At 39.0% G+C, this 18,580-nt stretch overlaps 1 protein-coding gene across 1 annotated transcript in view; it reads left to right on the top strand.

The window, feature by feature from the left end:
- The window catches only part of LOC127029115 (AP-3 complex subunit beta-1-like), a 184,332-nt gene that overhangs the window by 147,828 nt on the left and 17,924 nt on the right, over positions 1 to 18,580 (top strand). Inside the window, 2 exon segments of the mRNA XM_050914761.1 lie at positions 5,153 to 5,240; positions 16,520 to 16,615. Of these exon segments, the coding sequence (XP_050770718.1) occupies positions 5,153 to 5,240; positions 16,520 to 16,615 (184 nt within the window).

Here is an 18,580-nt window from a genome sequence, read left to right as displayed (position 1 = left end):
AAAAGCAGTTGTACAATGCTACAAATGTGTTGACAGTTTTTTTCAGAGTTAAAATTTTGGAACCATTTGCATTTTGATAATGATACATACTTGATCAAGACAGTTACTTTTAGGAAGGATATTAAAGTGAACTGTTTGGTGTTATTCCTCAAGATAAGAAGTCCAGTGCAGAGTTCTGATTTCAAGTTAGTTTTGACCATCAGCCTAATTTTATATTCCTCCCTTTAAACATTCAAAGAAATAAAGTCACAAAGGCTTAAAAGTAGAAAAATAGTAATACTATAAATCAGATCAGGAGATATTGTACTCACAATAACAGTCAGTGAACAGTAGTATTCACTTCTCTCACGTAAAAAACATGAAAAATTCTGGAATTAATAAGCTATCCAGTTCAGGTTTCTTAAGTTCCACAACACAATCCTACTCTTCAAAGTATTTATTTCCCCAAGAAAGACACTATTGTGGTATCTGTCCTGTGAAGCTGTTTGTTTGTTTGTTTTGCAGAAAATAAGTTATATATCATCTGTAGTTCCTTCCAAAAATGTTGCTTTTCTTGCTTGAATGCAAATTTCCTGTATTCTTTGTCACTTTATCTAGAACTTAGTTTATATACCCTGTTCTTCTTATTACCTTCTGCGTTTCCAGCATTTGGAAAACATGTCCTATAATTTGCCCAGCAGAACCAACAGAAGTGTCAGTGTAGACAGATATTCCTACCGGAGTATAAATCTAGTTTTGCCTCCATCACTGCAATTACTGTTGGTGATTGCCCTGATTTTGCCAGTAGAACTGGGCCAAATGATTTCACCTATGTCCCTGTGCACAGTATTTTCTTGTTGGCTAAGTGCCTTTGAAACCCCATTTGAAAACATTAAGCTCAAACACTTCAGTAAAGTTTAGTCTGAATTTGAGCTGGAGCCTGTAATCTTTCAATGCTTTACACAGACTTCTTTTCTTGAAATACTTTGTTTTCTATTCATTCCCTAGCATTAGTTTAGTCTTTGCCTCCATGTTTTCCATATTTTTCAGAACTTAATCTTGATATAGTTAAATTTTGTTTCCTTTTGTCATGGAGCAGCTGCCTGCTCTTCAGTTCCTGTAAAAGCATCAGATACATACACTAATAAGCTGGAAATTAGACATTTTTCTGTCTGCCCAATCATTTTTATTTGAATTCCTCTCTTTTAACAGTGCTTTTAAGTTTTCTTTCTTGTAATCTTGAGAAGTCAAACTCTGCTCTAATGCTTGGTTTTAATACCTACTTATATAAAGAAAGAGCTTTTCTTGCTACCAAAACAAAGCCTTATCTCTACAACATTGAGGAAACAGTATAGTGGTATAGCCAAAAAACTAAGAATGAGCATGTCTCTTGATACCTTAATTTGATAAAATTGCCTCATTCTGCACTGCTTGTAAAGCACAAAATTATCTTCCATTTTGGGTTCATAATCTTTCTGCTCTCTTCCATAACTAATGCAAGCGAAATATTGGGAAATAAGTAAACCACACTTTTTCTATTGCTAGCAAGGTCCTTCAGTCTGCCATCTCAGTGGAGGCAGGGGATGGAGATCCATGTGGCAGCAAAGACGCAAGGGTTATTGATGTGTTAGAAACCATGGAAGCACCTGAGAATAGTCACGTAGGAATTAGGGCTTCTCCCCCAAAAAAGCTGGCGGGATCGATAGCCCAACTGAAGTACATCTACACCAATTCACGCAGCATGGGCAACAAACAGGAGGAGTTGGAAGCCATTGTGCAGCTGGAAAACTATGATATAGTTGCAATCACAGAAACATGGTGGGATGACTCGCACAACTGGAGTGCTGCAATGGATGGCTCTTCAGAAGGGATAGGCAAGGAAGGAGAGGCGGTGGGGTAGCCCTGTATGTCAGGGAGTGTTTTGACTGTCTAGAGCTTGACAATGGTGATGAAAGGGTCGAGTGTTTATGGGTAAGAGTCAGGGGAAAGGCCAAGGCAGATATCATGGTGGGAGTTATAGACCACCCAACCAGGATGAAGGGGCAGACGAAATATTCTATAAGCAGCTGGAGGGAGAAGTCTCATGATCACTAGCCCTTGTTCTCATGGGGGACTTCAACTTACCAGATGTCTGCTGGAAATACAATATAGCGGAGAGGAAACAGTCTAGGAGGTTCCTGGAGTGTGTGGAAGATAACTTCCTGACACAGCTGGTGAGTGAGCCAACTAAGGAAGGCGCCCCGCTGGACCTGTTGTTTGCGAACAGAGGAGGACTTGTGGGTGGTGTGATGGTTGGAGGCCGTCTTGGGCATAGCGATCATGAAATGATAGAGTTTTCGATTCTTGGAGAAGTAAGGAGGGGGGTCAGCAGAACTGCTACCTTGGACTTCTGGAGGGCAGACTTTGGCCTGTTTAGGGGCCTGGTTGACAGAGTCCCTTGGGAGGCAGTCCTGAAGGGCAAAGGAGTCCAGGAAGGCTGGATATTCTTCAAGAAGGAAATCTTAAAGGTGCAGGAGCAGGCTGATCCCATGTGCCGAAAGACGAGCCAGCGGGAAAGAAGACCGGCCAGGCTGAACAGAGAGCTTTGGCTGGAACTCAGGCAAAAAAAAAAGGAGAGTTTATGACCTTTGGAAGAAGGGGCAGGCCACTCAGGAGGACTACAAGGATGTTATGAGGTTATGCAGGGAGAAAATTAGAAGGGCCAAAGCCCAACTAGAACTTAATCTGGCTACTGCCGTAAAAGACAATAAAAAATGTTTCTATAAATACATTAGTAACAAAAGGAGGGCGAAGGAGGATCTCCATCCTTTATTGGATGTGGGGGGAAACATAGTGACAAAGGATGAGGAAAAGGCTGAGGTACTTAATGCCGCCTTTGCCTCAGTCTTTAATAGTAAGACCAGTTGTTCTCGGGGTACCTGTCTCCCCCTGAGCTGGAAGACAGGGACAGGGAGCAGAATGAAGCCCCCATAATCCAAGGGGAAATGGTTAGGGACCTGCTACACCACTCAGACACACACAAGTCTATGGGGCCGGATGGGATGCACCCAAGGGTACTGAGGGAGCTGGCGGAAGTGCTCACCAAGCCACTTTCCATCATTTATCAGCAGTCCTGGCTAACCGGGGAGGTCCCAGTTGACTGGAGGTTAGCAAATGTGACACCCATCTACAAGAAGGGCCGGAAGGAGGATCCGGGGAACTACAGGCCTGTCAGCCTGACCTCGGTGCCGGGGAAGGTTATGGAGCAGATCATCTTGAGCGCCATCACGCGGCACGGGCAGGACAACCAGGTGATCAGGCCCAGCCAGCATGGGTTTATGAAAGGCAGGTCCTGCTTGACTAACCTGATCTCCTTCTATGACCAGGTGACCCGCTTAGTGGCTGAGGGAAAGGCTGTGGATGTTGTCTACCTAGACTTTAGTAAAGCCTTTGACACCGTTTCCCACAGCATTCTCCTGGAGAAACTGGCTGCTCATGGCTTGGACAGGTGTACTCTTCGCTGGGTAAAAAACTGGCTGGATGGTTGAGCCCAAAGAGATGTGGTGAATGGAGTTAAATCCAGTTGGCGGCCGGTCACAAGTGGTGTTCCCCAGGGCTCAGTACTGGGGCCAGTTCTGTTTAATATCTTCATCAATGATCTGGACGAAGGGATCGAGTGCACCCTCAGTAAGTTTGCAGACAACACCAAGTTGGGCGGGAGTGTTGATCTGCTTGAGGATAGAGATGCTCTACAGAGGGATCTGGACAGGCTGGACCAATGGGCCAAGGCCAATCATATGAGATTCAACAAGGCTAAGTGCCAGGTCCTGCACTTGGGTCACAACAACCCCATGCAACACTACAGTAACAAGTGACAGGATGAGAGGAAATGGCCTCAAGTTGCTCCAGAGGAGGTTTAGATTGAATATTAGGAAAAATTTCTTCACCAAAGGGGTTGTCAGGCATTGGAACAGGCTGCCCAGGGAAGTGGTGGAGTCACCATCCCTGGAGGTATTTAAAAGACATGTAGATGTGGTGCTTTAGGGACATGGTTTAGTGGTGGACTTGGCAGTGTTAGGTTAACGGTTGGACTTGATGATCTTAAAGGTCTTTTCCAACCTAAATGATTCTATGATTCTATGACTGCGTATAGTAATGTAAATTTTATTAATATTTGTTGTGTTTTACTATTTATTAACTAAATTTGCAAACTGATGTTATTCTAAATGAAATGTCAATGCTGGATCTGTACACAAGCAAAAGGATGTAACTTCAATATTTTTTTTTCTGTAAATAATTTTCCTAGCTTTGTTAATACAAATCCTTATTTTGTTGATGGTGGGGCCATAAGATTGAAATGGCAACATTTCATGTGCTTTAACTGTGGGGAGGGGGGATCCAAGACACTTAAACATGTAAGTGTGACATTTGGGTGATACCTACTTGAAATTAAACTACAAGTATTGGATCTTTTTTATGGAGCTTTTTTTTTTAATATAGGTGTCCTGGTTTCGGCTGGGACAGAGTTAACTCTCTTCTTAGTAGCTGGTACAGTGCTGTGTTTTGGATTTAGTGTGAGAATGATGTTGATAACACTCTGATGTTTCAGTTGTTGCTAAGTAGCGCTTATCTTAAGCCAAGGACTTTTCAGTTTCCCATGCTCTGCCAGCAAGCAGGTGTGCAAGAAGCTGGGAGGGAGCATAGCCGGGGCAGCTGACCTGAACTAGCCAAAGGGGTATTCCATGCCATGGAATGTCATGCCCAGTATATAAACAGGGGGGAGTTGGCCGGGAGGCACGGATCGTGGCTCGGGAAGTAACTGGGCATTGGTCAGTGGGTGGTGAGCAATTGCATTGTGCATCACTGTTCCCCCCCACCCTTCCTTTTTTTTTTGTTGCATTCCTTTTCATTACTATTATTATTATTATACTTCATTATTACTATTGTTAGTATTATATTTTACTTTAGTTATTAAGCTGTTCTTATCTCAACCCACGAGTTTTACTTTTTTTCTTTCCTTTCCTCCTCCCCACCCCACTGGGAGGGGGAAGGGGGAAGCGGCTGCGTGGTGCTTAGTTGCTGACTGGGGTTAAACCACGACAATAGGTTTTCTAATTATGTGAAGTTTGGAGGTTTGCATCTGGGGTCTTCTGTTGCTTTGCATGTGTACTTTACCTGTTCAAAATGTTTTCACTTAAAATCCCTTGAGCCTGCAGGATCTATTACCATTTCAATGAGTATCAACTTCTGTGATTCTACTCAGACTGCCAGTTTCCATTTATGGTGAGTTTTTGGAGAGGGGGGGTAATTTTTTGCCCTCGGAAGGCAAAAGTAGCGTAACTTTGAAGTTTACTTGACAGTAGCAGACTTGCTGTTTATTAAATGTTTAAAGAATTGAACATGATGTATGCCAAAGATGTTTTTAGAGAAATAAGACATAATTACTGTTCTGCTTAATATTATAAGAATTATCAGTTTTCTTCGATCTTCCAAATTTTTTTAGCACTTGATTCTAAAAACACAGATTTGATAGTAAGCTCAAATCTAGGTTTGAAATCATATGTATAAGTTCTAAAACTCTTTGACAGGTTGTGTTTGAGAGGTCCTGTTTTTCCCTTGGTGTAAATGATATGAAGTAGAAGCATGAACTCCTCTTCAGAGTTAGAATTGCTTCTCTGTTCCTAAGCTTTATTTTTGTTTTTTCCCCTCTCTTCTTCGGATTCTTCTTAATAACACCACCTTGAAGGGAGCAGTCAGGTCTGACTAGTATGCTGGAGTGTATTGTATGTGTTCTTCCTTGTATGAAATCGCAAATCAAAGAAGCACATAGTGTGAGCAATTTTACTACCTTGAGTGCTTATTATGGCTGTTTATGATCTATGTAACATGACTGCATGAAACCAACCCCAAAATTTGCTGGCCAAAGAAGCCTGTTCCTCATGCTGTAGATTCTTTTAAATGATTAGGGAGAGAATGAAAACAAGTAACTGGCTGGCCAACTAGATTTTGTCTTATATACATGATTTATGGGTTTTATGCTCGTTATTGGCACATTCAAGATTCTCCTTTGTATGAGTTCCTGTTGCATTCTAGGCTAGCAGAGATCCTGTTCATCCAGTGAGAACTCTGTTATAAAGTAGCATTTGAAACCAGGGAAAAAGAGAAGCAGTGTCCAAACATTAGGAATGAATGGATGTGGGAAAGCTAGACACCTTCTTTTAAGAGCAATTCAGGCTTGTGCTAGCTTATGTAGTCTTTGAAACTATGCAAAGGCACTAAATCAATCTGCATGAGTTTTGTTTTGTTTTTTACATATTTTGAAATAATGTTTTTTGACATATTTTGTTGCAAGAAGCAACACTTTCTATATTCTGCACAAAAAGGGATATTGCATAGACATTCACGTTGCAGCAATCCAATTTAGGGAAAACTCTCATCCCTTTGAGAAAGTTCTGTACCCCTTTCTTTAATACTGTAGAAATTTTAGTGTACTACTACTAAGCACAGCTTGTGCGACTTACAGATTATTAAAGATGAGGGGAAAGCTTAATAATAGAAATGTACCCATGTGACTCCAAAAGAACCACTGCTAAAATTAAATGTCGTCTTCTAGGGGCAAGGAGGTTTTACTATTGAAAATATTTTAATTTTTTTCCCTCCTCAAACCTTTTCCTGTACAATGGATACTCATGCATAGTCATTTAAAGATATTAGTACCTCCAGCAAGATGTCTGCAGCATGCAGTTTATGCACGTCATGTTGTTGTAGCTGGTCTGTATGCTGCTTGCTGGAATTTGGGAACAGCTTTGGACTGTTGCCTGATGCTAGGTTTGTTTGGGGAGGGAAGTTCCATTCTAGGCAATGCAATTTCATAATTACTTCAAAATGATAGGCATCTCTATATATATATTTTGGTTTTATTTTAAATAAAATATGCTCAGTTTATCAAGCAGGAATGTTCTTTTTTAAACTGAGCAAATATTTTTCTTTCAAGTACATATTTTCAGTATACTAATGATTTGGTTCCAAACTTATACATTTATTGCTAAGAATCTTAGCAGTGATGAAGATAAGCAATGTAGCATAACACATTGATTTTATGCAGATCACCACCTTTATGTTTTGGGAGGTCTGCTGTTTTAGTGATATATAAAAACTGATTACTTTCTCCAACATTGCCTAGTAATTGTTTATTATTTTCCTATTAGACAAACAAGTGTCGTGGTTTAAACCCAGCCAGCAACTAAGCACCACACAGCCACTTGCTCACTCCCCCACGGTGGGATGGGGGAGAGAATCGGAAGAGTAAAAGTGAGAAAACTCATGGGTTGAGATAAAGACAGTTTAATAAGTAAAGCAAAAGCCGCGCATGCAAGCAAAGCAAAACAAGGAATTCATTCACCACTTCCCATTGGCAGGCAGGTGTTCAGCCATCTCCAGGAAAGCAGGGCTCCATCACGCATAACAGTTACTTGGCAAGACAAACGCCATCACTCCGAACGTCCCCCCCTTCCTTCTTCTTCCCCCAGCTTTATATGCTGAGCATGACATCATATGGTATGGAATATCCCTTTGGTCAGTTGGGGTCAGCTGTCCCGACTGTGTCCCCTCCCAACTTCTTGTGCACCCCCAGCCTCCTCGCTGGTGAGGCAGTGTGAGGAGCAGAAAAGGCCTTGACTCTGTGTAAGCACTGCTCAGCAATAACGAAAACATCCCTGTATTCTCAACACTGTTTTCAGCACAAATCCAAAACATAGCCCCATACTAGCTACTATGAAGAAAATTAACTCTATCCCAGCCAAAACCAGCACAACAAGTCAGATCAATATTCCTGAACACTGACCAGAATATGAGTAACATGACTGTAAATAGATTTGCCTCAGACCTCAGCGGTGTATTCATTTTAATGATTTGGACAATGAGAGTCCAATGACAAAGCTCAAGCTAAGTTTAAAATTAAATTAAGAATAGGAATTGCTTACTTTGTTCCTTTGCTAATTGATAAGGCCTTGTCTCTTTGACACCAGTTCTTAGAAAATAGTATAAAAATAGGTAAAATGTTCTTTGCATTAAATTTGCTATTTTACTGTTAAAATACAATATTTATTGTTCAAAATCCTACTGATGTTCAATCCATTGGAGAAATTATGCAGTGTGATGTTTTGGGGGCGGTGTCTCAGAGAACTCAGCTGCAGCGTTTTTAAATAGTCATACTTCTTAAAAAGCTTTTATCCAAAAGGAAGAATGACTTGTATAAGTTTGTCAAAATGTAGTTAAAATATTGTGCACGCAAAGGTGTCAGTATTCTTGTATTTCCTGATAACATATCTTTATGAAAGACATCATCGGTTATTTTGCATTTTTGTTAGAAGCATGTTCAGCAGTAAAGTGTTCCTGATCATAATAATTTTCTTTACATTGTTCTAAAAGGAGCGCTTTGTCTTGCATCAAATGTAATTGATCCTGAAGCAGTGTAATCACAATTACTCACTTTCTTAATTGGCCTGCCCAAAATCAGAAAATGGAAACCGATCGGCAGTGTTTAAATCAATAGCTTTGTAGTAATGCTTATGGGAGTAGGGAGATAGTGGTAATGGGTAGATCAATTGGTCTTAGATGCCAATCATGGACTGTGTGTTTTGCATAGCAAACACTACCTTTCTGCTTGGGGATGTGCTGTTGTAATAGTGGTTCAATAAATCGAAACTGTATAAAGAAAAAAACTAACATGAGTAATAAAATATTTAGATCTCTTCCTGAATTTGTTGTACAAATCAAGGACAATGAAGGAGAAATTGCATTACAGAGAGAGGTTTGAAGGGCTGAGGTTTGAAAGACCTCCCTAGTAAATACTATTTTTATTAAGCAAAGCTTACTAAGATCACACATCAAATCAAAAAGAGGTGAAATGCCTTAACTTGAAAACTGTTCCTAATGCATTTCTTTGTATTAGGATGCTCACACTATATACTCATAAGGAGAACATCTCATCATTGCCATTTTTCTTGTGCTGTCTCCTTGCAGAGGCACGCTACTTCAGTCACACTGGTTTTCTGCACAATAATGCCTCTCAAGCAGAAAGTTAAAGAGGCATAAATGGAGGAACTTAGTCTTTTAAAAGATTTTTGTGATTGTTACTGTTTCTTTTTGGGTCACTTTGTTCAGATTCTGCAAGCAGGATATACACAACTTAGAAGTATAAAGCAATTCGTTATTGGCTAACTCACATGCAAGGTAGTCTGGTAGCTTGTTGAATCCTAGTTAAGCATTAGTATATTCACCACCTCAGTAAGAGACCTCAGTCTTTGCTAGACAGGTAGGCATCAATGAGCAGAGGAAAGGTTGGCCTCCTCTGCTCCCTGGAACGGATCCTTGATGTTACAGACTGACTGCAGTACCCCACTGACTGTGGATTTTTATTTTTTATTTCCTTGTCAGATTTTATATATTTCCTCATTGGTGTGTTTTCTCTTGAATCCTTGAGTGATCCTAGTAATGACTGTCTTAACAGACCTTCCGCTGTCTCTTATTTTATCTTTATTATCTTGCATGTCTCTAATTTTCAGATATTCTCAGATATTTCTCACAGTTTACCAGTTTCCTCAGATGTCTGAACAAAGGTTTGGGAGCTTTGCCATGTCAGAATTTGGCCTTGGATCCTTGGAATGAAGACATTTGAATTCCTAGAGAAGAAAGGCGAGGAAGGTGTCGTGGTTTAACCCCAGTCAGCAACTAAGCACCATGCAGCCGCTTCCCCCTCCCCCCTCCCAGTGGGGTGAGGAGGAGGGAAAAAAAGCAAAACTCATGGGTTGAGATAAGAGCAGTTTAGTAACTAAAGTAAAATAAGATACACTACTAACTAAGAAAAATAATAATAATGTAATAATAATAATTGTAATGAAGAGGAATATAACAAAAAAAAAAGAAATAACACCCAAGAAAAGACAAGGGATGCACAATGCAATTGCTCACCACCCACTGACCGATGCCCGAGCAGCGATCTGCCCCTCCCGGCCAACTCCCCCCTGTTTATATACTGGGCATGATGTTCCATGGTATGGAATATCCCTTTGGCTAGTTTGGGTCAGCTGTCCTGGCTGTGCTCCCTCCCAGCTTCTTGTACACCTGCTTGCTGGCAGAGCATGGGAAACTGAAAAATCCTTAAGATAAGCGCTGCTTAGCAACAACTAAAACATCAGCATGTTATCAACATTATTCTCACACTAAATCCAAAACACAGCACTGTCCCAGCTACTAAGAAGAAAATTAACTCTATCCCAGCCGAAACTAGGACAGAAGGTTACAGAGACAGAGGGTTACAACATATATATGACCTTATTCTATTTTGCGTGCATGTATTTAGAATTTCGGATTCCTAGCTGCATTTGTAAAAGCCAGTAGGCAAATCTCCAGCTTATTGTAGGTGTCTGGTGAGTGACTAAAGGTGAAGAGGAGATGTCCTATTTACAACATTGAGAGCTGGAGAAAGGGAAGGAAGCTTGTCCTTACCTCTTCTTCCCTTTCCTTTTCATCCCCTCTTTCCAAATTCTCTTAGCTCTTCCCATAGCCATGAAGGAACCACAGCTTTGAAGATTAAATTAATTTATGAAGAACCTGTTTACTTCTCCCCAATCTTTTGAAAAGTATGCAGGATGTCGTTTAGCTCTCTTTGAAACAACATGGTGTAGGGAACATGTCCATGCCATGCATCTCTTCCCCAAGCCTAGTTTTCTCAAGGTTTAAGTGCAAAGAGTACAATCAGAGCTCCCAAGAAGAAAGAGAAATGGAATAAAAGCAACAACTTCTATGCCTTCCATTCTTGCTCAGAATAATGAGATCATGGGAAAATAGTGTGACATGTGACAGAGGTTTTTACAAGCATGGGCTGATTACCTTATATTGTCATTTCCTATGTCCTAGTGTTATCAGAAGAGCTGGGACCCTGTACATACTCTTCTACTATTGTTATGCTGACAGAAAAGAAAGGAGCTGTCTGTTCACCTCATCTGCCCTGGACTGTATAAAGAGAGCATTTTGCTGATTACTCCAGAAGAGGCTGGTGTAGCAGGAAGAATCTAGCAATTTCTTAAGTGAAGTAAATTCCATGAATGAGATTTGAAAACCTTGTTAGATCTGCTGTCTGCAGGTTCTACCTTATCATAAAAGGTTTTGCTCTAAATTTTCCAAGGCAGAGAGAGATTTTTTGCAGCACGTCATCCTCTTACCTCACTCTGCGTTGATGTAGGAATCTTCCTAAGCAGAACTTCTATCTGCAAAGAGGAATAAATGAAGAGGATCAATTGGGTAGCAGTCAGTATTTGTTTTGAGTGCAAGCATGCATTCAGGTGTAGATGCTTGCACAAAAGCATCTGATTAAAATTATGTAGTAGAATATGTTATGGAATATATTACAAGCTAATGTTAGAGATGCAGGACTGTCTTCACATCACTGTCACTTGCATTTTCATTTGTTTCTTGCTGTTTCCTTTCCTAGTGCTTTGTCAGCAGATCACTAAGTTGTTTACAGATGTTGGATATTAAGACAAGCAATCTGGTACTCTTCTATTTACTTCATTACTCTAAAAAGTAGTCAGTTGGCCCAGTTCCAGAAAGCAAATATATCTTTTCCTTTCTTCAGCAAGAGTGTATGAGCAAAGTCTCTCCCCAAAGTCCAGCCAAGGTCAACTCACCACACTTCTCCATTCTATCTTTTGCAGGAACTTAGTGTGTTGCTCTTCCTCTTCCATTTTTTTTTTATCATCTGTGGAGATTTTTTGAATATAAGACAAAAATAGCGAACTGGTTTTGGATAGATGTATTCTGGGTCAAGCAGCTACTAGGAGTAAAACAGAAGAGGATAATATAAATAGCAAGAAGAATATTCCCCAGCCTCTTATTAAAATAAAAATTTAGAAAAAGCTTTTAAAATTAAGACTTTAAAGACTGCCATTGTGGAATCTGTGAAGTGCTCATTTACAGCTGATAATATTATTTGTATTATTTTTAAAGAAGATGTTGCCATCATTGTCCTCAAGTCTTTTGTTATGGCAGAGAACTTCTTTCCCAGGAACTCTTTGGAGCCAATCCTTTAAAAAACAAAAAATTGAGGGAATAAGGAAAATGGACACTGATTTCAAATGACAGGTGCTAGCTGCTCCCACTGCACTCATCTGAAGGAGAGTTAAAACTGTGCATCTTCTAAAGGATTGAATGTTAGTCTTGCAGTGTCATTTATCACAGAGATGGTAAGTCTCCCTGTGTTCCTGTGGGAGCATTATCATCTCTCATTTGTTCATCTTAATTGGGTACATCAGAAGATAAATTCATGTGATCCTTGGATTTACATAATGAAAAGTAGTGTAAGTCTTAAAAATACAATATGTACAGTTTAACAGTTATTAAGGCAACAGTAAGAGTAATGATGTCTAACATTATTTGCCCCTAAGTTCACAATTCAATACAAAAAAGTTTTTGTGAACTAGTGGCGAGGTACTGTTCTCAGACATCCCTATTTGATTCTTTTAGAGCTTCCTTCTGCAGACTTCTCATTAAGCATACATGTTCCACTTATCACTTGTACTCGCTAATACCAGAAAATGTAATCTTTAATTTTTGAAATCTAAAAACAGTTATGTTTTGTTGGCTTGGGAAACTTTTTTTTCTGATAAGCTTCTTCAGCTTGATCTTCCAGGAAAGTTAGAGCAACACTACCGGAGAGATGTTTCAGTGCAGCTTGAACCAATTGTCTGCCAGATTCTTAAATATTAATGTTCAAGCTTCAAACCATTTCCGCAGGTTTTTATTTAAACATTATTTATACCAATTATAGTATTCAAAATATAAATAAATAAGTTCAATACGCTGGAGTTTAGTTTACTAGGTATTTGGGGAAATTATGTAGTATTGTATTGCAACAATCAATTTTATTGTTAAACATATCCATTACATATGTGATGAAATCTCCATCTTTGGAGATACTCAGAGCTCAAATGGACAAGGCCCTGAGCAATGTGAACTAAGGTGGTCCTGCGCTGAGCAGGAGGTAGGACTGAATGATTTCCAGAGACCCTTCCAACCTGAATTGTTCTATGATTCTATGGAACTATGAAATGACTTTTGTTAAATTAGATATTACTGGATCTCTAATATAAAGATCTAATAAAAGAGATGCAGATCAATAAACAAAAGCTGTATATTTAGTCAATAAAGTGTGTGATAAGGAGAATGATAAAAGGGAGGATGATTTTCTCTGGCTGAAAAATAAATTTACTGAAGTACACTGAAATTAAAGTAATGCAAAGTAAACTGGATGTTGTTTAAACTAAAATTAAGAACAAAGTGCAATCAGAATTTCTGCCTGCAGACTATGAAGAGTTCATGGTTTATCAAAGAATATCTGTTAGCTTTTTAATCACTAGGGTAAAGGGAAGTGGAACGCTTGTTAACAGCAGAGGTGGCGAGTGGTCCTCCTGAGCAGTTGCAACCATTTAAATCCCAAGCTATGCTTATGCTTTTATTCTTTTTTATTGTGAAAAGATTGTTATTATAGCATTTCAAAGCAATCTAATCATTGATGTTATAAGTCAAGTTTATGTACAAAAGGCATGTCCAGTCAATGTAGAACATGAATCATTGTAGACAGAAATGTTTATCTGTTTTATGCTGAATTATGTAGTGCACATCTTGCTTAAATATGAAAGATAACATTGGTAGAACAATCAGTTGAAAAATACCAATGAAGGTGATATTAAAAGTTTTAGTCATATAGTCCAAGCAGTATATATAAACTGCTACAGGGGTGGCTTCTGTGAGAAGCTGCTAGAAGCTTCCCCTATGTCCGATAGAGCCAGTGCCAGCGGGTTCCAAGATGGACCCGCCGCTGGCCAAGGCCAAGCCAATCAGCGACGGTGGTAGCACCTCTGTGATAACATATTTAAGAAGGGGAAAAGTTACTGTGCAGCAACAATTGCAGCCAGAGAGAGGAGTGAGAATATGTGAGAGGAACAGCCCTGCAGACACCAAGGTCAGTGAAGAAGGAGGGGGAGGAGGTGCTCCAGGCGCTGGAGCAGAGATTCCCCTGCAGACCATGGTGAAGACCATGGTGAGGCAGGTTGTCCCCCTGCAGCCCATGGAGGTCCATGGTGGAGCAGATATCCACCCTGCAGCCCATGGAGGACCCCACGCCGGAGCAGGTGGATGTGCCCGAAGGAGGCTGTGACCCCGTGGGAAGCCCGCGCTGGAGCAGGCTCCTGGCAGGACCTGTGACCCCGTGGAGAGAGGAGCCCATGCTGGAGCAGGTTTGCTGGCAGGACTTGTGACCCCGCGGGGGACCCACGCTGGAGCAGTCTGTTCCTGAAGGACTGCACCCTGTGGAAGGGACCCACACTGGAGCAGTTCATGAAGAACTGCAGCCCATGGGAAGGACCCATGTTGGAGAAGTTCGTGGAGGACTGTCTCCCGTGGGAGGGACCCCACACTGGAGCAGGGGAAGAGTGTGAGGAGTCCTCCCCCTGAGGAGGAAGGAGCGGCAGAAATAACATGTGATGAACTGAATGCAGCCCCCATTCCCCGTCCCCCTGTGCCACTCGGGGGGAGGAGGTAGAGAATTTGGGAGTAAAGTTAAGCCTGGGAAGAAGGGAGGGGTGGGGGGAAGGTGTTTTTAAGATTTGGTTTTATTTCTCATTATCCTACTCTGATTTGATTGGTAATAAATTAAACTAATTTCCCCAAGTCGAGTCTTTTTTGCCCGTGATGGTAATTGCTGAGTGATCTCCCTGTCCTTATCTCGACCCATGAGCCTTTCATTATATTTTCTCTCCCCTGTCCAGCTGAGTGATAGAGCAGCTTTGGTGGGCACCTGACATCTAGCCAGAGTCAACCCACCACAGAGCCTTCCTTCAGCTCTTAAGCTGATGGAGTTCTTGATCAGTTTTCAAAAGAAAAATTAAAGAAAAAAATATTACTTTCTTATTTTATAGTGCACTTGATCCTGCCAGCCAGTCAACCAATCCCTGCTCTTTTAGTATGTTAATGACTTTAGAGATGGGTGGTATTTTAGTATAGGGAAAAAAAGGTCAGAATTTGTTAGCTAAGCAAATTTTCAAAAGTAGCTCTTCATAAATGATTCTTTGTAAAGGGAATACTAACCAGGTTTCAGGTGATTGTTTCACTGTATGTTTACTAAATAATTTTCAACAAAGGTAGCATTCCTGCTGAATTTTGTCTGAAAAGTCCATACTTGAGATTGCATCCATAATTATAAAAATAATTATAACACATCAGAAGTTAGAAAGTAAGAATGTATTAGTTCCTAAGCATTTGCTTGTGAAATTGGGTAACTATGGTAAGTATTAAAATTTTAAGTAATAGGACCATAAAATGCTTTCCTGTTTTCAGGTGGCTTATCTTGCATCTTTAGGAGGGCAATACATATGTTTTCTGTATTATTCATCTAGTGCTGTTTTTTCCATCAGTCAAACTTATTCCAGAATTTTAAAGTCACAAAGTTATAAAAAATCAGTAACACATGTTTGATGTTAATTTAAATACCATGGATATTAATTGATGAAATATATTTTCCATTCTAATGATTGTATTATTATATTTAAGTAGGATATCTGAGGCAGATCAGCAATCAATATGTATTGACTATTTGGTATATTGGGAAAAAAAGGTGTTCTTTTCTAAAAATTTCTCATGCCTCAAAGCTTTAACAAAGATTCTGACTGCATATACTGATCCTGAATTGCTAGTCGAATCCCTTAAGATATAGTTAGTCAATCAAACATAGCAGAGTGAATGTATCTTGAGTGTCTGTAGACTTTGAAAACTCCAAGGCGAGATAGTCAGAAATTTAGAGAATTGAATGGATAGGGAGAGCAAGTTCACTGTATGGGATTTATTTCTTGAAGAGGAATATGTAGCATTTGATTGTAGTATACTACTACTGATAGTAATTTTTTTAACTCTGCCATTATGAAAATTGCCTCAAATTCTGCAATTTTTGTGTGCTTTTACATCAACCAGTATGCTGTGTGTTTGTGTTTAAATATGCAAAATGTTGTAAAATTGAAGTGATCAAACATTATTCTTTTTACTCCCAAATGTATTGTGTTGATTTTGTTTTTTCAGACAATAATAATCCTTTTTGTCTGAAATTATACCTTTGCTAGGTTTAGTCCTATTTCTGGGACAGCTGTTGCTGATGACAGAATTTGTGAATAACAGTTCATTTAAAAGAACTGTAAAATGCATAATAATTTATCTTTTGCAAACATTTAGTTTGACACTTTATAGATTACAAATAAACATTAATATGAGTAAAAGTTACATTTTCAGAAATATGAGAGCATGCATACTATATTAATACTGCATTTGTACTGGAGAAAATAGATTAGCTTTACTGCTGTAAGAAATTAGCAGGCTTTTGGATTAACAAGGTAGAAATCAGGCAGGTAGTTTTTACACTATTTATAGATTCCATAGTAAATTTGGAGCTGATATGTATATATTAATCTATTTTGAAGCACTTGGTTGATTCTCTGTAATTTCTCTTTTCCCGGCACAAAGGATGAGCATTTCAATGTTAACATTCAACTCCCTGTTGGAGAACTGCTTTTGCCTGTCACTATGTCAGAGAAAGACTTTAAGGAGCAAGGTGAGAAATATTTCAGCAGCTTCAGTAAATGTATTTGGATAAGAGGGCTATGTGGCTTTCAATTTCCAAGCGTACAGCAAGTGCTTCCACTATAGCTGTTTGTGTTAGTCTCTATTAGTATTCAGCTTGATACTAATGATTTAATTTAAAAATATCTTTAAAAGGATGTGCAGCAGTATTTGACAGCTTTTCAGTGTGCCTTTAAAAACACAAAGCCCACTCTTTACTCTGAAACAGTCTTTTGCCTCAAAGAGTTTTGGCTTCCTATCATGAAGTATTAATGTCTCTCCTACTAGCAGTAAAGCAGAAAGTTGGAACCCCAGCTCAAGGAAATAAACCAAATATACATTGATACGGTGTCTGTCTTTACTAGTCTTTATTCCATGGCTACTCTTAAATACTATTAATGTACCTGTTCTTCATCTACTTTGAAGATGATTTTAAACTTTTTCCTTTAAAACACTTCATATAAAAACATTCTTGTTGGAATGCTGTTTTAGAAAGGTGACATCTTCCATATGCTTCAGCATTCTTCTAATGTTATGTCTTTAAAGAATGTAAGTTTCTGATGCTAGTCCAAACGCAAGCCTCCATAAGAGCTTTTAATAACTTGAATATTTAATACAAAATATTTAGAGAAAATTGTAGTTAGCTTTGACCGTGTGTTAAATGGAACAATCCATACTGATACCCTTAATTTGGATGTGATTCTTGGATATTTTAAAATATAAATGATTGCATTTTGGATGCATTCAAATGTAATAGTGTTTACTCATCTATCTCAATGTATGGGGATTTACACATGTAAATCTCTTCACATTGAGATGAGAATATACCCATGGGATCCTGTCTCATTGCTGTGTAAGGCTCAGAAACTCAGTATATACATCAAGCAGTCAAGAACACCAATGAGTAATGCTATGTATTATTAATTATTGCTTTTGAGCATTTCTTGCTTTTTGTATTTTTGAATGATTAAGAAAGTAGTTTAAATATTGCTTAGATCATTTTCAGTTAAGCTTATGGCTGCAGTGAAAAGTTAGGATTGTGCTTTGTTTTCTTACCCTTTGCTGACTAAAGCCTGCCTCTCTGCTTTATACCTGCTCATCAAACCAAGGTGAGTGATTGAATGAGGCTGTGGCACATTTATTTTAAACTGTTTCCTTCTAAAAATTGTAGCTGAGGTTGTAGTGAAAGGAAAGCAGGTTACTGTGTTGCTTCCCCCACCCCCCCACCCCATTTTTATGTTTGCTTGCTTTGTGATATTTTGATAGTTTTTGTATGTTTTGCTGTGACTGAGGGCTTTTTTTCCTCCTGACTGGCCATACAAAACCACAAGCACATAGAAGTGTACTTGGAGAATAGCTGTGGTCCTCTGTGGAGTTGTTGCCAAAATTTCTTTTTCTTCTGCCATTTTACTTCTATGGTTGTTGATTATTTGTCTGAATAAATCTGGCATCTGTTTGCTATGCTTAATAGAGCAGAAAGGCTACTCTGAATAAAGTTATTTGAAAATTTGTTTATATGAAGTATTTGTAAATCCATTAAGGTCTCTTGGCATTTCTGTATTTCTCTCTCTGTCTTCCTGAATTCATTCTTTGATGAAAAATTTACCACAGGTTTAAAAACCTTTTCTATTGCATCATTTTTGTTATAGATATCAGCTGTTTCAGAATATTCTTGGTAATAGAGGTCTCAGTTCTAAATTTTACATAAGTATTTATTACAAAGATCTAGGAACAGCTAGTATTTGGGAAGAATTACTATGTGATCTTGCTAAATGAAAAATCCGAATTACGATAATAAATGCAGGGCAATTTAGAAGTTGGTATATATTATTCTATTTTGTGTTTAACTTCGATTTGTCTGTATCCTCCGAATGAATCTGATTTATATAACTTGTTTTTCACTTGTCATGCTTTTTCTTTTTCCTTTTTTTTTCCTTTTTGGACGTAAGATGTTTCA

This window comes from Gymnogyps californianus, unplaced genomic scaffold (assembly GCF_018139145.2).
Source record: "Gymnogyps californianus isolate 813 unplaced genomic scaffold, ASM1813914v2 HiC_scaffold_77, whole genome shotgun sequence".
In the NCBI taxonomy this organism is placed as follows: Eukaryota; Metazoa; Chordata; class Aves; order Accipitriformes; family Cathartidae; genus Gymnogyps; species Gymnogyps californianus.
This window is presented reverse-complemented; position numbering and strand designations above follow the sequence as displayed.